The sequence below is a fragment of the Cricetulus griseus genome (genome assembly GCF_003668045.3).
Source record: "Cricetulus griseus strain 17A/GY chromosome 1 unlocalized genomic scaffold, alternate assembly CriGri-PICRH-1.0 chr1_1, whole genome shotgun sequence".
Classification (NCBI taxonomy): domain Eukaryota; kingdom Metazoa; phylum Chordata; class Mammalia; order Rodentia; family Cricetidae; genus Cricetulus; species Cricetulus griseus.
The window spans coordinates 196,810,989-196,830,076 of record NW_023276807.1 but is presented as its reverse complement, the minus strand read 5'-3'; the positions used below and the strand labels follow the sequence as shown (position 1 = coordinate 196,830,076).

Here is a 19,088-nt window from a genome sequence, read left to right as displayed (position 1 = left end):
CTATTCCACGGACAGGTGGTCCTGGACTGTCTAAAAAACTAGCTAGGGGCAAAGGGGGAACAAGGCACTATGCAGCTCTCCTCTGTGTTCTTGCCTCTGCTCCTGCTTGAGTTCCTGCCCTGACTACCCTCAGGGATGGACTGTTACCTGGAAGTGTGAGCCAAATAAACCTTTTCCTCCCCAGGTTACTTTAGGTCATGGTGTTTATCATAGCGGCAGAAAGCAATTTAGGACGATGCTGTCTCAGAAACAAATCGAAAGCCCCCTGCCTCCAATCTTAAAACCAAGGCCTGCTCTGTTGAATACAACTTGCTTTTCTCCACTGTTTCATCTTGAGGAGATGAAGCAGGAAAAGTGGACACGATCTCTCTATTCTAAGGATCTTGTTCTTACCTTTCCTAAGGTCCACAAATAAAGACAAGTAAAAGTGGGTATCCATCTGTCCTTACAGACACCCCACCCTGCTGTATCTAGGACATGCTCTGCCTCTCACTAGACAACACTGGGCCAGCAGGAACTGTCTAGTCATGAGGAAGACCTGTCTGGTCTCCTCAATGGACTAAATGTGGCCTGTCACAAGACATCCCACTTCCCACCCAAGCACAGTGTACTGTTGTCCAACTGCAGGTGGTGAGCCCTACCCGTTTCTGATGGCCCTATGCTCAGGAATCTGCACCCCTGATGAGTGCCCACACATGCTAAAACAGGGTCCAGGCTTGTGGCACAGGTATAGGGACAGACCATTGATTCTGTTGCCCTCAATGAGAGGAGATCCTCCCTGCTTAGGGCTTCTGGGGAAGGTGTCTTTGATCATATGGAGACATTACTGGGACCGGCTGTCTTCTTAATCTGGATTGTCACCTGTGGCATCCCAAATGGAAACTGAATCAATTACATACAACTCGTGTAATTGAAAAACCAAAAAGTTTACTTCATTTTAAGGCATTTAAATGTGACTAGCCTCTTGGTAGTAACTCTATATTAGCCCTCACAGACCTGAGTGCTGTCAGGTCTGGCTATGACAGCTAAAGTGCTGTTGTAGGCAGTGCTCCATATGCCTGAGGCAGCATAGCCCAATCTTCATGTACCCAGCCTGATAAAGCCATGCCTGTGATATGAGGTCACACATATCCTTACTGGTTAAGGGAGTGGGTGTGGATATTCAGCTGTGACCAGAAGAGAAAGAAAAGCAAATTTTGGTTCCTGTGAGCTTGGGAGAATTGACCATAGGAACATAGCCAGCTCTTGTATGAAAGAACTGGACACAGCCAGTGCAGGCTGAGCTTGCAATGTGACATACAAAGATTTGCTCTCAGTCTGCTCCTGACTCTCAAAAAGTATCTGTAGACACTACTGACCCTCAGCACAAGGGCTAACTTGCCTTCAAGTTCAGCCCATTGAGCTAGGCATGATGCCTGTAATCCCTGTACTCAGGAAGCAGAAGCAGGAAGACCAATGGTACATTGAGCCTATGGTACATTGAGGCCACACCAGAAAAATACAAATCCCATCTTCCTGCTCATGTGCAAAATGCTGACATAAGCAGTAAATGCTCTGAGAAGCAGAGCCTGTCTCTGGAGGCCCTGTGAGGCCATACATGCTCCTTGGAAAGGTGACATTGCCAGTTCAGAGTGACACATGTGAATATGTCTGCAATATCCACTAGAGATGAGAAGGGCCGCAAGACATGGGAAACAGAAGTGTCACCTCATCTCCTATTTATCCTGACAGCCCCATTCCTGAAGAGCCAGACCCATAGTCAGTCAAACAGTAATGCAGGACTCTCTGGAGTGTCCTTACTGAGCCCTAGACACCATGAGAGCTAGAAGATAAATGTGCTCTTTTCGGATGTCCGTGATCCAGGAAAAGGAGAATGTGAACCTTAGAAATTTAGAAACACAGTATTTTACAGATGAACAACTTGGCCACAGTGGAACAAGACAGGCCTTGAACCTGGTGTGATCAGTGTCCTTAGCACTCCTACACACAGAGAGAAAGAGACAGAGAGAGGAGGAGTGGAGGATGATGGGGCAATTCATGAAGAAGCCTACCATGAGAACTGCTGTCTTGAACCCTTGAGAGCACATTGCCTTGCCAACTCTCTGATCTTGGACCTCTGGTCTCCAGAGCTGAGAGACAGGTTTAAGTCCCAGGCTGTGAGACTTTACTAAGGTCACCCAGGATCACTCAGACAACCTGTTCTTGGCACATGGTAGCCTCTGATCACACTGACTTCCCATGCTTTAAGAGGTTTTCTTAGTCTCCTACCCTGAGATTTAGCTGCCAAGGTACCACCACCTACCCTACAAACGTCTTCACACCTGGTTTGAAAAGTTCAGAAAGTGACTGATGGTTGGGATGCCATCCCTAGCTGGTTTGGGAAACTAAGACATGCTACACCTCCTTGATGGATGTCAACTTTCCCATCTCTATGTAGTACGAATGCACAATGACTTGACCTAATGCTCTCTGTGGGCTTTCAAATCCAAAAAGGGGGTACAATACAGGGCAAATGTCACACACACAAGAACCTTGGAAGATTAGGAAGTCAACCCCCTTTCCTGCAGCACAAGTTCAGAGAGTGGAGACAGGGCTGGTCTCATTCTCCTAGGCTCAAGGAAACATCCATTTCAGCATAGACAGGCTACTTGAGGGTTCCATCTCAATAAGAAGCTTTTGGGGAGCTGGCCAGACTCTTGGAGTTAGCCTACTCCACGAGTGATGAAGTAGACAAACACGCTTCCCAACCCACCTCTGTAACACCAAAGCCAGATGTCTGTGACAAGAGAAAATGAGAATGTCATCAACAGAGGAGGACCTCACATATAAGCAGATGGGAGAACTGATATCCCATGCCATGGAAACCCTTCCTGGGCCATCCTTATTTAAGACCCAAGCCACAGTCCACCCACTGTCCCAAAGAATGGAGAACTTACCCACACTGCTGAGCGAGCTGCTGCTCTCCGAGTCTGAGGGCATGATGGACAGGACACTGTAGGTGGAGCCTAGGGACATAAAGGAAGACCAATATGTTACTACCCCAAGGGCCACTAGTCCTCAGCCCAAGCTCTTGTATATCATTCCTCTTCACCAGAGCTGGGAACCTGGAGTTCAGGTCAACAGGAAGATGTGAAGGGCAGTATCTGGACTTGGCTCAGTCTGCCTACCTTTCTTTTTCACACTCACACCATGATGCTCTAGAGTCTGATTAATGGGTAGAGGGATACCTTTCCAGCCTGCCAGCTGCCTTCTGTCCTCAGAATCCATGTTGGAAAGACAGAACTTACCCCATCAAATTGTCCCCTAACCTACACACACACACACACACACACACACACACACACACACACACACACACACACACGTGCACGCGCGCAACTACTACCGCACTCACATGCCCATGGACACACACAAAAATAATAATAATAATAATAATAATAATAATAATAATAATAATAATAAAAATTAGTACTAGCATGGACATAAAGAGGGCTCAGAAGGTGAAAGTGATTGCTACCAATCCTGATGACTTCAGTTGATCCCCAGGTCCCACATGGTGAAAAGAAAAACACTGCCTTCCCCACACACACTGCATAAATGCATAAATGTAATAAGATTTTTAATAATAAAAAAGTAAAGTTACTTAAAAACTTATGAGCAATTACAATGTCACCAAAACATAGAGCAGCACATTTTGTTTGGTGCCGCCCTGCCACCCCCGCCAACATGAGGAAGGACAGGAGCACTGGGGGTGAGCAGGCACCTAATGTCATTCATTTACCATGTGCACAGCACCACCAGGGTTTGATTTCAACTATTTTCCAATGCCAGTACAACCTGCCAAGCCCAGGAACAACCTCCGGACTGAGATGTCGGGTGAGCAGCACTAGGCATGCTGAGCACACACTGGCCTGCTGGACCCTGGTTCTGGCCTGTGTGAGGAAGAGGTTCAGTCCCACAAAAGGTCCCCTTGCATCAGTGACATTTCTCACTGAGGAGTGGAAAACAAGTGTGTATATTGCTCTCTAAGGCCACAACTGACACAAAATTAAAGGACAAGGCAAACCAATGCCACTGGGAAACTGTGCTGGTGGGGGCGGTTACAGAAAAGCATGCCAGGCAGGGGTAGCAGGTTACATAAAACAGGTATGAAGAGGAATGTTTTGTTCCCAGAATCAGGTGGCTGAGCACAGTTAGGGTTTTGCTATGAGGGCTCTGAACAAGCCTCGGGGCTCTGACATTAGAAAGCTGCTAAGAATAACCCATAGGCAGAAGGGGCCTGATTCAGAGGGTTCCCTTCCCTTCTTCCAACTCTTTTCCTGGGTCCCCAAGACCTACACTATCATGAAAGGAAAACAGAGAGGGAGAGGGAGAGGGAGAGGGAGAGGGAGAGGGAGAGGGAGAGGGAAGAGGGAAGAGGGAAGAGGGAAGAGGGGAAGAGGGAAGAGGGAAGAGGGAAGAGGGAAGAGGGAAGAGGGAAGAGGGAAGAGGGAAGAGGGAAGAGAGGAAGGAGGGAAGAGGGAAGAGGGAGGAGGGAAGAGGGAAGAGGGAGAGGGAGAGGGAGAGGGAGAGAGGGAGAGGGAGAGGGAGAGGAGAGGAGAGAGGGAGAGAGAGGTGAGGGAGAGCGGAGAGGGCCGGAGAGAGAGGAGAGGGAGAGGGAGAGGGAGAGGGAGAGGGAGAGGGAGAGTGAGGGATGTGACATGAACAGGAAAGGGAAATGGGGATGGAGGTAGCTTCATGGCATACTGAGAAAACTTCCAGAGGAGAAAGAGCACCCCAGAGGACAGAGGAGACTGAATAGGGGATGAGGTCCACCTATGAAGATCAGAGGCATCGAATATAAAGGTCTATTAGGGAATTAGCCAGCCTGCCTATCAGACATGGAAACAAAGAGAGAGGGAAAACAGGACAATATACACTGGGGGAGGCAAGAACAGGCCAGTGGCCCGCAATGACTGGTGGCTTCATCACTGAATTTAATAGGTATCTGAGGAGTCTGGGTGATAAGCAGGAAGGTGGGTAGGTGTCTAGTCTTCCAAGGGGACAATCCTAGGCTGAAATGCATCCACTGCCATCTCCCCAGCAGTTGATGATGCTGTCTGCAGAGGGGTGGCAGCAGGGAGACCTAGTGCTCTCATGGCATGACTGTCACAGGGCCATTTGTACGTCATTTGCAGGGCAGGAAAATCAAAAATATTCCACCCCTCTGAAATTCTAAGATCCAGCTAAAAAAGGAAGGAGCTATGTTCATGCTCCCATATTTCAAGTTCCATCTACCCCAGTAAACCCTGGCCTAGAACTATGTAACTGAAGCTGACCTTAAACTCCTGATCCTCCAGTCTCTGTCTCCCAAGTGCACCACCACACCCTGTTTAGGTGTGGGATAGTGGGGACTGAATTTGCACACAGGGCAACTGAGCAGCACTCCCCAGCTCTACAATAGGGCAATGCTGTGCATTTCACACCTATGTACTGTTGCATCAGAAATGGATACATTGTAAATTCCCTTTTAGTTTCTTAAATTTTTATTTTTAGTTATTATATTAATTACACATATTTATAAATGCGCAATGTGATATTTCAACACACACGGACATGTTACATATTGATCATCAACAACTAAGTGATGTCCATCGCCCTCACAGTTGTCATTTCTTTTTTCAGTAATTTTTCTTTTTTGAGATTGTAATAGAATTACATCATTCCCCTCTCCTTTCCTCCCATCAAATCCTCCCATGTTCCCTCCTATACTTGCTCTCTTTCAAATTCAAAGCTTTTTCTTTACTTGTTACGTGTGTGTTTGTATGTTTATATTGCACAAACATAACCTGCTCAGTCTGTATGTTACTTACATGCAAAATTTTAAGTCCTCACCTCTACTGTGGTACCCTTGAAGTCAAACACAACCAGACCATCCATAGATTACTACAAAAAATAAGACTCTAACAACCATATTTCAGTTCTAAACTCTGGAACCATCTTTTTAGATTTTGTCTGTTTTTCTCTATGGGGACCAGGAAGGCTAGCCAGCACTAATAAATGCTCCCAGTCACATACTCATGAGTCTATGCTAAAGTCAATCCAACTTGGCGGTTCAGTCTGCCAGAATGGAACACTTGCTTCTTTCTCTTACTGGCATCTACAGTGTCCCATCTTCCAGTAAAGCAGCCCCCTCCCCCACCCCATCTCCAACACATACATCACCTCCTCCCCACAACAAATTTCCACTGTTAATTAAGCGTGGCAGATGTCTTTCTTCCTCCCTGCCTCGTGTCCTCCCTATCCGGAAGAGTACATTTCACATCTCTGCAACCAATACATTCTGTTCCTCCTCCCTGTCCCCAAAGTCCTCACTGGGCTATGTGGTCTGCCTAGGGCAGAGTGACATCTTTATCTGCATCCCTGGGAATTATCCTGACCCCTCATCACAGTCAGATGGCAGGGCTCCTTGCCCTGGCAAGGATGATAGGTGTGGGGAGTAACTGGTGAAGATTGAACAAGGCCTAGTAATGTTCTCAGAGCCTTGGACATCATTAGGGGGAAAGGACCCAAAGATGACACTGTCTGAATATTGTTTTGTCTTCATAACCATTGTCTTTAAAGCCCTATGTGGTCAGGACTGTTAGCAGAAGGCAGGGGAGTTAGCCTCCCTCCCCCAAACTAGGCAGGCAGGCAGGCAGGCAGGCACGCACGCACGCGCGCACACACACACACACACACACACACACACACACACACACACACACACACCACACCCATACACAGTGTCCTTTCAAAGCTGATAACTTCCTGAGGGGAAATGAATGGCATCATCTCCCTCTGGGGTTTCACAATCAAACCTGAAGGGCAACAGGCATCCCACCTCAGCCCAACATACTTAGATGTCCTGTCTAGACCCTCCATCTGCAGTAGCCATGAGAATTGGAAAATTTCCCTGCTGCCCAGAAGGGACTGCTGAAACTATCTGAACCTTAAGGCACCCTAAAAATCTTCTGTGGAGGAGAAACACTCTCTACCCAGAAGCCCAGGTCACTGGACACTATAGTCAGCCCAGTTGTCGTCACATTTGCTATCTGAGGGCCAGCCTGTGAGATCCTAAACAGACTACAGAAACCCAAATGGCATATGTGGAAACATTCCTACAGAAGACAAGTTTCAGGTGGATATGTGAGCTTGAGTCATCTGTGTGGGTTCTCTACCATCTGAGGAACTGCTTGGGGACCTGGTTAAAGGGTAGATCAAAATAGGACCTGAGTCTGCATTGCTAAGAAGCCTCAGGACATGTGGACACAGACCCATGGTGCAGGACCAAGGGCAGGGAGCAAAGTTAAAAGGGAACAAGGCTAAGAGGAGTAGGGTTACAGATGGAAGCTTCTACAGAAGACCCAGGGGAAGTAGGTACCTCTGGGAGACAGCTGACCTAGTCTGGGAGACAGCTGACCTAGTGACACTGTGGGACTGACCCTCTACAAGCTATCTATGTCCTTCAGAAGAGCTCAGGCCTGCTACTCCTGTTTACAGTATGACTCAGTCCTACTGGGTCACTAAGACCAACTTCAAAAGAACTTCCAGAACTGTGGTGATAAGGGAACACCACAAACCCTCAGGCCCCTGTCAGCAGCCTGCAGGGGCCAGGACATCCCTTCACCATCCCCCCCCTTCATTTACCTGGAATTGTGAAGGGCTGGGTGACTCATGCATTCACTGTGGAAACTCAAAACAGCTGAACTAGCATGCAAAGGTCCCTGACCACCCGGCCACATGAAACAGCATGGCCTCAGACAGGCCAACCCCTACCACTCAACCACTGGGAAATGGGCTTACTATTCTGAGGCAACTGGAAAGCCCCCAAGACAGCAGGTATCAGGAGCTGGGGCCTGCCCCACCCTACTGACCTCTACAGCTCACACCTGAAGTACTGTAACCCACATGTCCAATCACTCCCAGATCCACACTTGTCCCTGCAGAGCACTGGACGGTCAGTTGAGAGGAAATAGTCTCAGAAGTTTCATAGCCTGCACACCTACTAGGTCAAGAGAGACTCTCTCCCATCTGAGCTGAGGCCAGAGGAAATGGGGGTGACTAGAGTAGAATGGCCAGTACCAGCTCCCCTAGGCTAATCTCCCCAATCCACCTTTACCTCAGCCTCAGGCTCTCTGGGTGTCCATATGCTTATGGTAACAAGGGGATGCTGGGAATCCTTCCCTTGTAAAGGCCCTGTGAGGATCAACTGAATTACTCCACAAAGAGCATCTGAAACAATGCCTCACATGGCCCCAAGCACAAGCTGTTGAGCTTAGATTCTGGTGACTCAGCCTGCAGCAGGCCCTTCCTACCCTCCCCTTGTCCACTCCTGCATTACCTATATGGAAGGCTGTGGCAGTGATGAAATGACAGTCCACAAGGAAACTGCAGACTTAGTGGCACTCTCTAATAGTCAATGACAGCAGTTAATGGGTCCTTAGCCGAGTAAGTGCTAAGACTGTGCATGTGTTGGCTCACACTGCAGACATTGCTTCAGTTAACACCCATAATGACCCAGAAGTCGTCATTAGGTTCATTTTACAGAGGAGGAAACCAGGGGCTGTCTCAATTACACAATGTGTTTAAGGGAGAGCTATTAAGGGCAAACAGGACACAGTCAACGTGTGCAAGCTACCCTTTGAGTCTGGGCCCTTGGGGCTCTGAGGTGGCAGGACATCCTAGAGAAGATGTCAACCATCACCAGCCCTCACTGGTGAGCCACTTTCTTCCTGACTGTGAAGATGAGGAAAAGGTGGGTAGTGAGAGCCACTGTTTACTGCTCACATCCTGCAGTGCTGGGTTAGAAAGGCCTCATGGAGGGCAGGCCCTGTTTGTACAGAGACCCAACAATGAAGACTGACACACCTCAGGCATTTCAGGGAACTAGCAGGGTGGTCATGGGATGCATCTCACACAGACTAAGGTAAGTCAGTCAAGAAGTCCTACCTCCCCCGTGCACCTTACGGGGTCTATCTGAGAGTGAAAAGATGCTAACCACTTCTGTGCACAGCAAGCTGGTGTTTCAGACCATGCCTGATTTGTCCTCAGAGTGCATCATCCACCCAAAGCAACTGGGCTTGTACATTAAAACTTGTCATTGGATACCCCACCCCCACACACGGAGATAACACCATAGTGTAGGTAAGGACACATACCTTCAGCTTGGTAAAACAGCACAATAATGGTGCTTATCACTCCCCTTTCAGGTCATCATAAGGACTACTAATCTAACTTGCAAAAGTGGCAGGGTGTCCACTGCCCAAACAATGGGAGCATGAACCTATGACGACAGTGGCCCTGGGGGAGCAATGGGAACATTGTTTGCCTGAAGCTCTGTGTTGTAAAGATTGAATCTATAAAATGGAGACCCCAGGAAACCCAGAGGTCAATTTTACCTCTGCACATACTCTCCAATCTGGAACCCATAACATAAAACAAGAGAGAAAACAAAGGATGGAAAGCTGGAATTAATGGAAATACATACCACCTTTTTGCTACTTGCTTGCCTTGTTTTACTGGGATGAAAGGTCAGGCCAGACAGCCGCTTCTCCAACAGCAGAAGGCTTTAGGGAATACCACAAGCAAGGGCCTGGGAACACTAACTCCTTTCAGATAGACTAAGCTTTATGTGAGACGAGGAAAAGGCTGGAAGGGGCCTGGTACTGTCAACCAAGACCAGGTAGGGACAACCTTTAATAGTGCCTTCCATCATGAAAACAAGCCTGACTTCCTTGTTACTCTTGACTATGATAATTGGCATATTTACACCCAAAAAGTACCAGAGGTACAAGGCAATGTCCTAGGGCTTGGCAAAAGGAGGCTGGTCTACAGTTATGCCTCAGGAGTAGGCAGGGGTGGAGTAGGCCGGGTATCAAGAGTTTCTTGCAAACGTGCAAAAAGTCAAGAATGTTCATTCATTAGTGATGTCTAAAGCCAACCTGACCAGGGCTGGCAACTAGAAGAGTCTGACCACAGTACCACTGCCTTGTCCTGTACCACGCTCAACGTGGATGGAGTGGGGAGTGATGGCCAAGTTCCTCTAGGCTCCAGTCAGTACTAGCAATGGCCAAAGCTATCTTGAAATATACTCCCTTAGAGCTGTAGGAGCACACAAAAAGGATGAAGATCTCTGCAAGGCCTCTGCCTTGGCCAGCTCCTGTATCCTGGCTGGGCTCAGTTCCTATGTCCACCAAGAGAAGAGGACAACCCCACGCTGTACCTCTGGCCTTCCTGTCCTACAGACTCCACTGCCTTCCATCATCTCAGGATGTCAGGTAGCTGGGGATCAGCACACTGTGTGTCCCACTGTGTGACCCTAAGTCAGCTGCTCCCACATTTTGTGTTCCCTTCCGTGCTTATTGGATAGGGAGAGTACTGAATGATGAGCAGTCAATGAGTAAGAGTACAGAGAGTGACATCCTCTGAAGATCTGGGCACCCATTAAGCTCTGAAACCCTGCCTCAGTGGCCTCCTAAGTAATGCCTGCAAGGCAGCAGTGAACAGACTTCAGAGCCTGTGAACTGGCTCTAGCAGACAGACCCAACCTTTGTTCAACTCCTAGAAGGGTCACTGGTAGAAAGCCCTTTTTATGAAGAGCCTGTACACCAACTATTACACCCCTCTCTCCATATCTAAATGAAAGACTATTCTTGTAGGCTAGGAAGGCATGATGGTTACTCTCAATTATCACTCTGGGCATGCCTGTGGGGGATTGTCTGGATGGCACTGATTGGGATGAGACCATTCACCATTGGGATGAGACCATTCATTCCCTATGCTGAAATCATGAACTGTATAAAAATGAGAAAGATGATCAAGATACATATTTCACAATGAAAAGAGGAGGAGGAGGAAACTGAGCTAAGCACAGCATTCATTACTGTTTCTTCACTATGGATGTAATGTGACCGGTTGCTTCAAACACTGCTGCTGTGACTTCCCCACCATGATGAACTATAATCTCAAACTATGAACCAAACAAACCCTCTCTTCCTCATATTACTTTTGTCAGGGTATTCTATTACAGCAACAGGAAGAGTAACTAATACACAAAGCCCTTTTTCCCTTTTCACCATTCTGCCAGCCAAGCCAGTTCCAAGCCTTCCCTTATAGATCTCCTGACCTGCTGCATGCCGAACAAACCCACCTTCCCATTCAGTCCTCAATGGCACCTGCATGTGGGCATCAGACAACCAAAGCAAGAGGGGGGGTTGGTGTACTATACAAGGTGCCCCCCTTGGTGGGCACATCTGTACTGGGAAATGGCACCCACTGTAATGCTCAGAGAAGGTCACTGAGACGGCTCAAAAGGCAAAGGCATATGCCACAAAGCCTGACCCACATGCCACAACCACCTCCCCAGGTGTCCTCTGACCTCCACACCTGTGTTAAGGCTGGTGCGCACACACAGACACACACAGACACAGACACACACAGACACACACAGACACAGACACAGACAGACACACACACACACACACACACACACACACACACACACACACACACATGCATACTAATACAGGGAATTTCACTGGGAGGTCGTGGGGATACAACTGAGAACAAGGCAGATAAATGTTCTGACTTATCACATGAGCAGCGAGGGGATGAAAAAATACAGGAGGGCTCTCTGAGGAGCTCATTCATACCTTAGCAAAGACCCAGAAGTATAGGGGTGAGGGAATAGGACTGTTTCAAGCAGGGGGGAAGAGTGCAAAGGCCCTGGGGTCAGACTGTAAGAGGGCCTGGCAGTCTGGATGGGGAAGCTGCAGATGCAAGTGAAGTCATAGGAGGCTGGTTCAGGTGACCTTACAGGCCACAAGAAGATGTAGGACTTTCCTCTGAGTAAGATAACAAACTTCCAGTGTCTATGTATTTCTTTGTTGTTGTTCTTCTAGTAACCCTTTTCCTTTCTATGTGTATTCAAAATACAAAATAAACTGCCTCCTCCCATACATGTACACACAAGGAAAATAAAAAACAGCTGAGATGTAACTGAGCTAGATGAGTGTTTGTCTGGTACTCACAAGACTCTGAGTTCGATCTCCAGCAACATGTATACCTGATTGGTGGCTCATGTCTATCTGTAACCCTAGTACTCAGGAAAGTCAAGGTTTGAGGCAGCCTGAGCTACATGAGACAAGAAGAGGAAGGAGGGCCAGGCAGTAGTGGTGCACATCTTTAATACAGACTCTTAGGAGGCAGAGGCAGGTGGAGGCAGTTTGAGGCCAGCATGGTCTACAAAGTCAGTTCCAGGACAGCTAGAGCTCTTACACAGAGAAACCTTGTCTTGAAAAATCAAACAGCCGGGCATTGATGGTGCACGCCTTTACTCCCAGCACTCAGGAGGCAGAGGCAGATGGATTTCTGTGAGTTCGAGGCCAGCCTGGTCTCTAGAGCGAGTGCCAAAATAGGCTCCAAAGCTACACAGAGAAACCCTGTCTCGAAAAAACAAAAAAAAAAAAAAAAACTTTAGAAAAATCAAACAAACAAACAAAAGAGGGAGGAGGAGAAAGAAGAAAAAGAAAGGAAGAAGGCACAAAAAGAACAAGAGAGTAATTGTTCTAGAAGGCACCATGAGGGAGCTTGGGAGACCTTATATACCTCAACACATACTGAAAAGAGTCAGAATGCAAAAAACGTTTGCTTAGGGAAAAGAGGGATAAGTCAGTCAGTGAAGTGCTTCCATGTTACATAAGGACCCAAGGTTGATCCCAGAATCCATGATTTAAAAAAAAAAAAAAAGGCTGTGTTTGATGTTGCATGATAGCATCCCAGTGCTGGAGAGGCAGAGACAGGTGGATCCCTTGGGCTCACTGGCCAGCCAGGCCACCCTACTCAGTGAGCTCCAGGTCAATGAGAGACCCTCTCTCTCATGAGAGGTTGTCCTCTGGCCTCCACACTCATACACATCTGCAAAAGACCCTTTGAGTTGGTCATGTGGAAGTCAGAGATGACCTCCCAAAGAGGCAGTTATGTAGGTGATTGACTGGCCTTGGTTCTCCTACCAGGGAAAGAATGGGTTTGTATTAAACTAGAAACCAAAAGGGACATCTAAAAAGAAAGTCATGCCTGGGCCTATATCTGGAAAGGAACCAGGGCTGGTTAGTGATCTCTGCCATGGGTAAGATGAAGAACTGAGGATCACTCCTGGGTCTCTACTGGCTGGACCACATGGAGAAGCTATTTGCTTAGTGCTTGGCAGGCTTATTATAATTAATTGCTAATTGGAACTAAATTCCAAAATCCAATCTGTTCACCAAACATTTTTTAAGGTGTTTTATTTATGGGTGTATACGTGTCGTAGTCTGCATGAGTGCATACACACGTGTGTGCAGATGCCCAAGAGGGACAGAAGAGGGCCCTGGATCAACGTAAAACTGGAGTGAGAGGCGTTTGTGAGCCACCATGGTAGATGCTAGGAACCCAACTCTGGTTCTCAGGATTAACACCAAGTACCCTTAACCTTTGAGCCATCTCTCCAGCCTTCTCCACACTCTTAAATGACCAGGACTCAAAAACAGTCCTCCGGGCAAAATAAAATGGTACCTGTCTCTTTACATTGATTTGTTTTGTAAAGCCCTGCCCAAAGCACATAGTCTTCTGATCCCAGACATCCTCTCAGATAAGGTGACACCATGTGAAATCATCACCACTGCCAATTATCTAGAACCTGGTGTGAATTCTCAAACAGCCTTCAGAGGAAAAGTTGGTTCCAAAAACTGCAGGGCACAGTGACATGTCCAGCCCTACAGAAATCCACTTAAGCTCTCACTTGCTCTCTCCTCTGCCATGTTCATAGCAGGGGCAGGGAGCTTCCAGCTGGGAGCTGAGCAATGGGCCACCAGTCCCACACATTCAAGCAGGAACAAAGGCTCTAGAGATTATCCTCCAGCCCTACCAAAGCAAGTAACAAATCTTGAGCTCTACCTCCTTAAAACCAAAAGCAAAGCTGCCATCAAATTGCAGCTTCATTTCAGTGATCTTGACCCAATTGCTCACACGGCATTTAGCACAAGGGCATAGCCAATCTCATCCTCCAGAGAGCAGTGGACAGGGCCAGCTGCTCTTCTCCAGTGCAGAAGGAGGAGCTCCCCCACCCATCTCAGGAAAATCTGGCCCCACAGTATCTTCAGATTGCCCAGGGACAACAACACGAAATGGGGAAGGAGAGTGAAAGTATTTCAAATGCTAAGAGGATGTGGGTTACCATTTACACAGGGCCCAAGAGAGAGAAAGGGTTAGTCTTATGCAATAAGGGAAAATAGTTCCCTATTTTGTGCAAAAAAAAAAAAAAAAAAAAACTAAAACCAAAAACCCACATCAGCAACCACAAAGGAAAGCAAATGAAACCACAGTATGCCAGTCCCCAAAGACACAAAGCAATCCTATAGCTTGAGCCCTTTGGCCTTCTGAGGGCAAGCTAGGTCTAAGGGTCTAGGATTACCACTAATCCAGTGCCCAGGAATGCCAGGCTATGTGTAGTCCACCCCAGTATAAACACCATTCTTGGCCGGGCGTTGGTGGTGCACGCCTTTAATCCCAGCACTCGGGAGGCAGAGGCAGGTGGGTCTCTGTGAGTTCGAGGCCAGCCTGGTCTCCAGAGCGAGTGCCAGGATAGGCTCCAAAGCTACACAGAGAAACCCTGTCTCCAAAAAAAAAACAAAAAAACAAAAAAAAACAAAAAAAAAACATCATTCTCTGTGCCCACTATGAAACAGTCAAATACAAATAGCATTCTCAAGCTCGCAGCATGCTGGGGAGAGGGTATTGCCCTTAGCCCCACTCTATGACTAAGAACCTTGAGGCTCAGAGGTTAACAGATAAAGTAGGATCATTCTGCAAACCAAGAACACCAGATGCACCATCTCTGGGCCCTAAGAATACAATAACCACCACATTGCCTCTGTTTTGTAAGCCCCACATCAACCTCACCTGTCACTCACCCATGAGGCTACCAGTCGTTCCGGTCGGATACTCATAGGCTGAAGCCATTCGCCCCACCCTCCTCCCTCCCCACCCACAGTGTAGGACCCCCACATACATGTATAGGGTGACAAGCTCTTTACTGTGTACAATTATAAAGTCTCTTTCTTTTTTTCATCTTTTAATTAGTGCTATATTGCTTTGGCAGTCAAAAGGGGAAAGTCACTGTTTAGGAAAAGTAAATCAACATAGCTAAAATATGCTTTTGAATCTTCAGCTTCTTTGCAAAGAAATTAGGTGATTAAAAGGAATGCATCTGGAAAGACTACTAAGGGGGAAAAAAATCCAAGTTCTCATTGCCAATGTCACATCAGCCAAAATGAGATAAAGGAGGCAGGAATATGGGTGCTGAGGCCAGTAAGCCTACCTAGACCACCGCCAGAAATTATCTATTTTTAAAAGCACGTTCCATTTCATCACATTTCAGAAAAACAAAGAGGAGACCTTGAGGGGCAGACAAACAGGTCCCACAGTGACAAGAGTGGGTGTGCTTGTAGCAATAGCAGCCACCCAGAGCCTGGCAGCAATCTTCATCTGAAAAATTCAGATCTTTCATGCAGACAGGGCTCCAACAGCAAGACACTATTGGCAGAAGCCCTACAAAGTGCCAATTTTTGTATTTCCTAGGGCCTGCGGGGCTCTAGGTTTCTTAGCTTAAATGGAAACTGTCAGATAGAATTTTGTGCAAACACAAAGTTTCCTCAGGGGCAAACATTCTGAGAATACAACTTTCTCTTTCATTTTCCAACAGTTTTTTGTGCATGGTGGCTACATGAAAGATGAGCCAGGCCAGTGGGGAGGGCTTCCAGGATGCATGCAGGAGTACATGCAGGAAGAGCTGAATAAATTGTAAGGGATGAATGGGGGACAAATATAGGGGTCACCCTGCTGCTCTTCTCCTCCCACAGCCTCTTCCACCATCACCCAGGTTAGCATGCCCACCATCTTGATGACCTGCAATGTATTACAGAAGGAGTTGGGAAAAAAAGAATATGAAAAATCACACTGACAGAGGACAGCAAAAGTCTAGGATGAACTGAATAAAGTGTATTACCAAATAGGCTAAAGGGAGTTCTGTCAGTAAAGTGCTTAATATACAAGCATGAGAACCCTTATTTGATTCCCCAGCACCCACGTACAATGCCCCAGCAGCAGGATCCTATAATCCCAAGGACTGGGGAGCCCTAGACAGGAGGATCCCTGGGGCTTGCTCATGAACCAGTCTAGCCAAATCCTGAGCTCTGGGTTTGGTGAGAGAACCTATCTCAAAAACAAGGTAGAGAGCAACTGGGGCAGATACTAAATGTTTATTTTTGGCCTCTACATTACACACACACACACACACATACACACACACATAACAATGAGGGACAAAGACAGAGACACAGATAATGACAGACAGACAGACAGAATAAAATCTTCACCAGAACTTATAGGCGGGTTCGTAAAGGACACCAATTCTTCTGGAACCATTTAAAGGGGCCAACTATGTTTATATCCTAAGAGCCTTTCCTGATTCCTCCTAAAAGAGTCTCAAAATACAGATACACATGTTCAAATCTACTTCCTGCCACCATGACATCAGGGTTTTCAAAAGCATCAGTTCCTTACACTTAAGGTGATAGAGTGAACATTTATCTGATCAGGAAGATCCACAACCCCCAGGTGACCCCCCACCCAGACATGGACAACTATGGAAACCAATGAAATCTCTAGACACAAATGGAAAACACTCTTCAATAACAACACAAAGGGATCAACAATTCCTAAGACTGCACCAACAACACAGAGAAAAGTGGGATCTATTCTGGATGCCTGTTCCAAGCTGGTTTCCCTGAGTGCAGTCACATGGTCAAGCTGGAACACCCTCCACCTACCACAAAGGCCATTTGTTTCCCATGAGTGCCCTGAGCATTAGTGGAACCAGTTGGCCCAGTCAGGAACTGTGACTCTGGTGGATGGGCGGTACCAAGGGTGCCCTGTGACCACACCAGATAATTAGTCAAGTGGTATTGAGTTACACAGTCTAGCAATTCACCTGCCAGGCAGGAATATGGGCAGTATTCTGCTTCCAGATACCAGAAAGGGTCGGGTAGGGTTAATTACAGGCTACTGCACCTCTGCCTCTATACACTAAGCATGGTACCTTCAGATATTAGGGATGCAGGTGAAGAAAATGTGGCCATGGCTGGGGATGTAGTTCAGTTGGCAGAGTGCTTGCCTAATGTGCATAAAACCCTGAGTTCAGTTCCCAGCACTGCATAAACCTAGAGTGCGGTAGCTCACACCTGTAATCCCAGCTCTCAGTGGTGGAAGCAGGAGAATCGGAGGCTCACAGTCATCCGAAGCTACCTAGCAAGTTCAGGCTAGGCTACATGAGACCCTGTAACAAACAAAAAGCTCATGGGAAAAAGAAAAGAGGGACTGAGAAAGAGAAAGGGAAGGAGAGGGATTGGGAGGGAAGGTTAGGAAGGGGAAAGTGAGGGAGAAGAGAGAAGGGAAAAGAAAGGATGGGGAGAAGGGGTAAGGAAGGGAAGGAAGGCATTCTGAGATCTAGATGCTTGGACCCTATGGAAACACAGCTGACCAGCACTCCATCTCAGATACTGCCAGAGTCTCCAACAGGGCTGCAGCAGATGGGTGAGCAGGTTTGCAGACAGCTAACCCCACACAACACTGCACAGGAAAATGGCCTAGGAACATGACAGCTCTTCCACCTGTTGACAGCATGACCTGGACCAAGAACACCAACACAGCCTAAAAGGTGAACCCTAGGGAACAGGATCCCCTGTACCCACTACACTTCCCTGTAGGTCAGTCCCACGATATGAGCCCAAAAGTATCTATCTCACCCTACCCTCATAGTCTTTATTTGTGGTGCCCCAAGTCTCAGACATATACATGGATCTCAGGGACTAGGAGTGGCAGAAGCTTGCAAGTAATGCTCCAGCTAGTAAAAAAAAAAAAAAAAAAAAAAAAAAAAAAAAAAAAAGAGCTGCCCAAGGCTTGCTTATTAAAACTTGCTATCCAACCCTGGGAAGACACCAGCTGGCATCAATGCAGAAGCAACTACTCAGGGCACCTGAGTCACCAGGCTGGACTCCAGGTCTGTTCCTTAGGGCTGGAGACCTTGTCATATGTACCTGAGGAGGTGGTCCCTGGCCCTCCTAGGCTAGGCAGGGTCACTGAAGGCTGGACACTAAGATCTAAGGAGGGAGACCCATGACCCCGTTTTGCTTACATCTCACATGTGCCCTCAATCCTTCCCCACCTCGTGACCCACAAGCAGCAAGCAAGCATGGGATACAGATAGAAGCCAAGCCGCCTGTGGAAAACAAACAAACAAACAAAAAAAACCTGGACAGACAAAGCAATGCAGTCAACCCATCAGAGAATGAGGGCCGTCTTGGGAGCAGATAAATGTTTAGAACACCACCAGTTCTTCCTTCTCCTAGCTGGCAAGTGCCTTCAGCACAAAACCTGGCTGACACTACATGTGCTCTATCTAACCTCCTAAAGAACACCCATAGAGAGTCTCAGAATGTTAAGACAGAAGGTCTCCAAAGACCAAATAGTATAGTGTATGCCTCTGACAGATAAGAAACAGATCCCAGCAGGGCTGGATGCTACCTACCTCTAGGGTCCCCTTGGATGCTACACCTGTCCACCTTATTGCCACTGACCATTTAACAAAACTTTGTCATTCCAGTGAGTACCTAAACATCAGAGCAATTCTTTATTTAGCTCTTTGGCTCCAGCAACTCTTGTGGGGCCCTGAACCAGCAGGTATCCAATACAAGGATACTGTGCTTTAAAAACAGCCTGTTGTCTACAGTAATATCCATGATTTTTATCTGCCAGTGTTTTACAAGACAATGAAAAAAGTAAGGGCTTGGAGTACAGCTTAGTGATAGAGCATGTGCTTAGCAAGAATGAAGACTCTGGGCCCTCTTCCTAGTGGAAGAGTCACCAGTGCTGTGTGAATGGATGATCCAGAGAGCTGGCCAGAGACACAGGTAAGCCAACCCATGGCTTTCTCCTTCTCAGCCTAAATGTACTGGGTACCAGACAAGTGAGTG

General features: G+C 47.3%; 1 protein-coding gene across 3 annotated transcripts in view; it reads right to left on the bottom strand.

Annotated features, from left to right (window-relative positions):
- Positions 1-19,088, bottom strand: part of Dlg5 (discs large MAGUK scaffold protein 5) — a 116,759-nt gene that overhangs the window by 69,992 nt on the left and 27,679 nt on the right. For all 3 annotated transcript variants that reach the window (XM_027387495.2, XM_027387496.2, XM_027387497.2), the window contains exon 2: positions 2,937-3,005. In XM_027387495.2, coding sequence (XP_027243296.1) covers positions 2,937-3,005 — 69 coding nt within the window. The remainder of the gene's footprint in view (positions 1-2,936; positions 3,006-19,088) is intronic.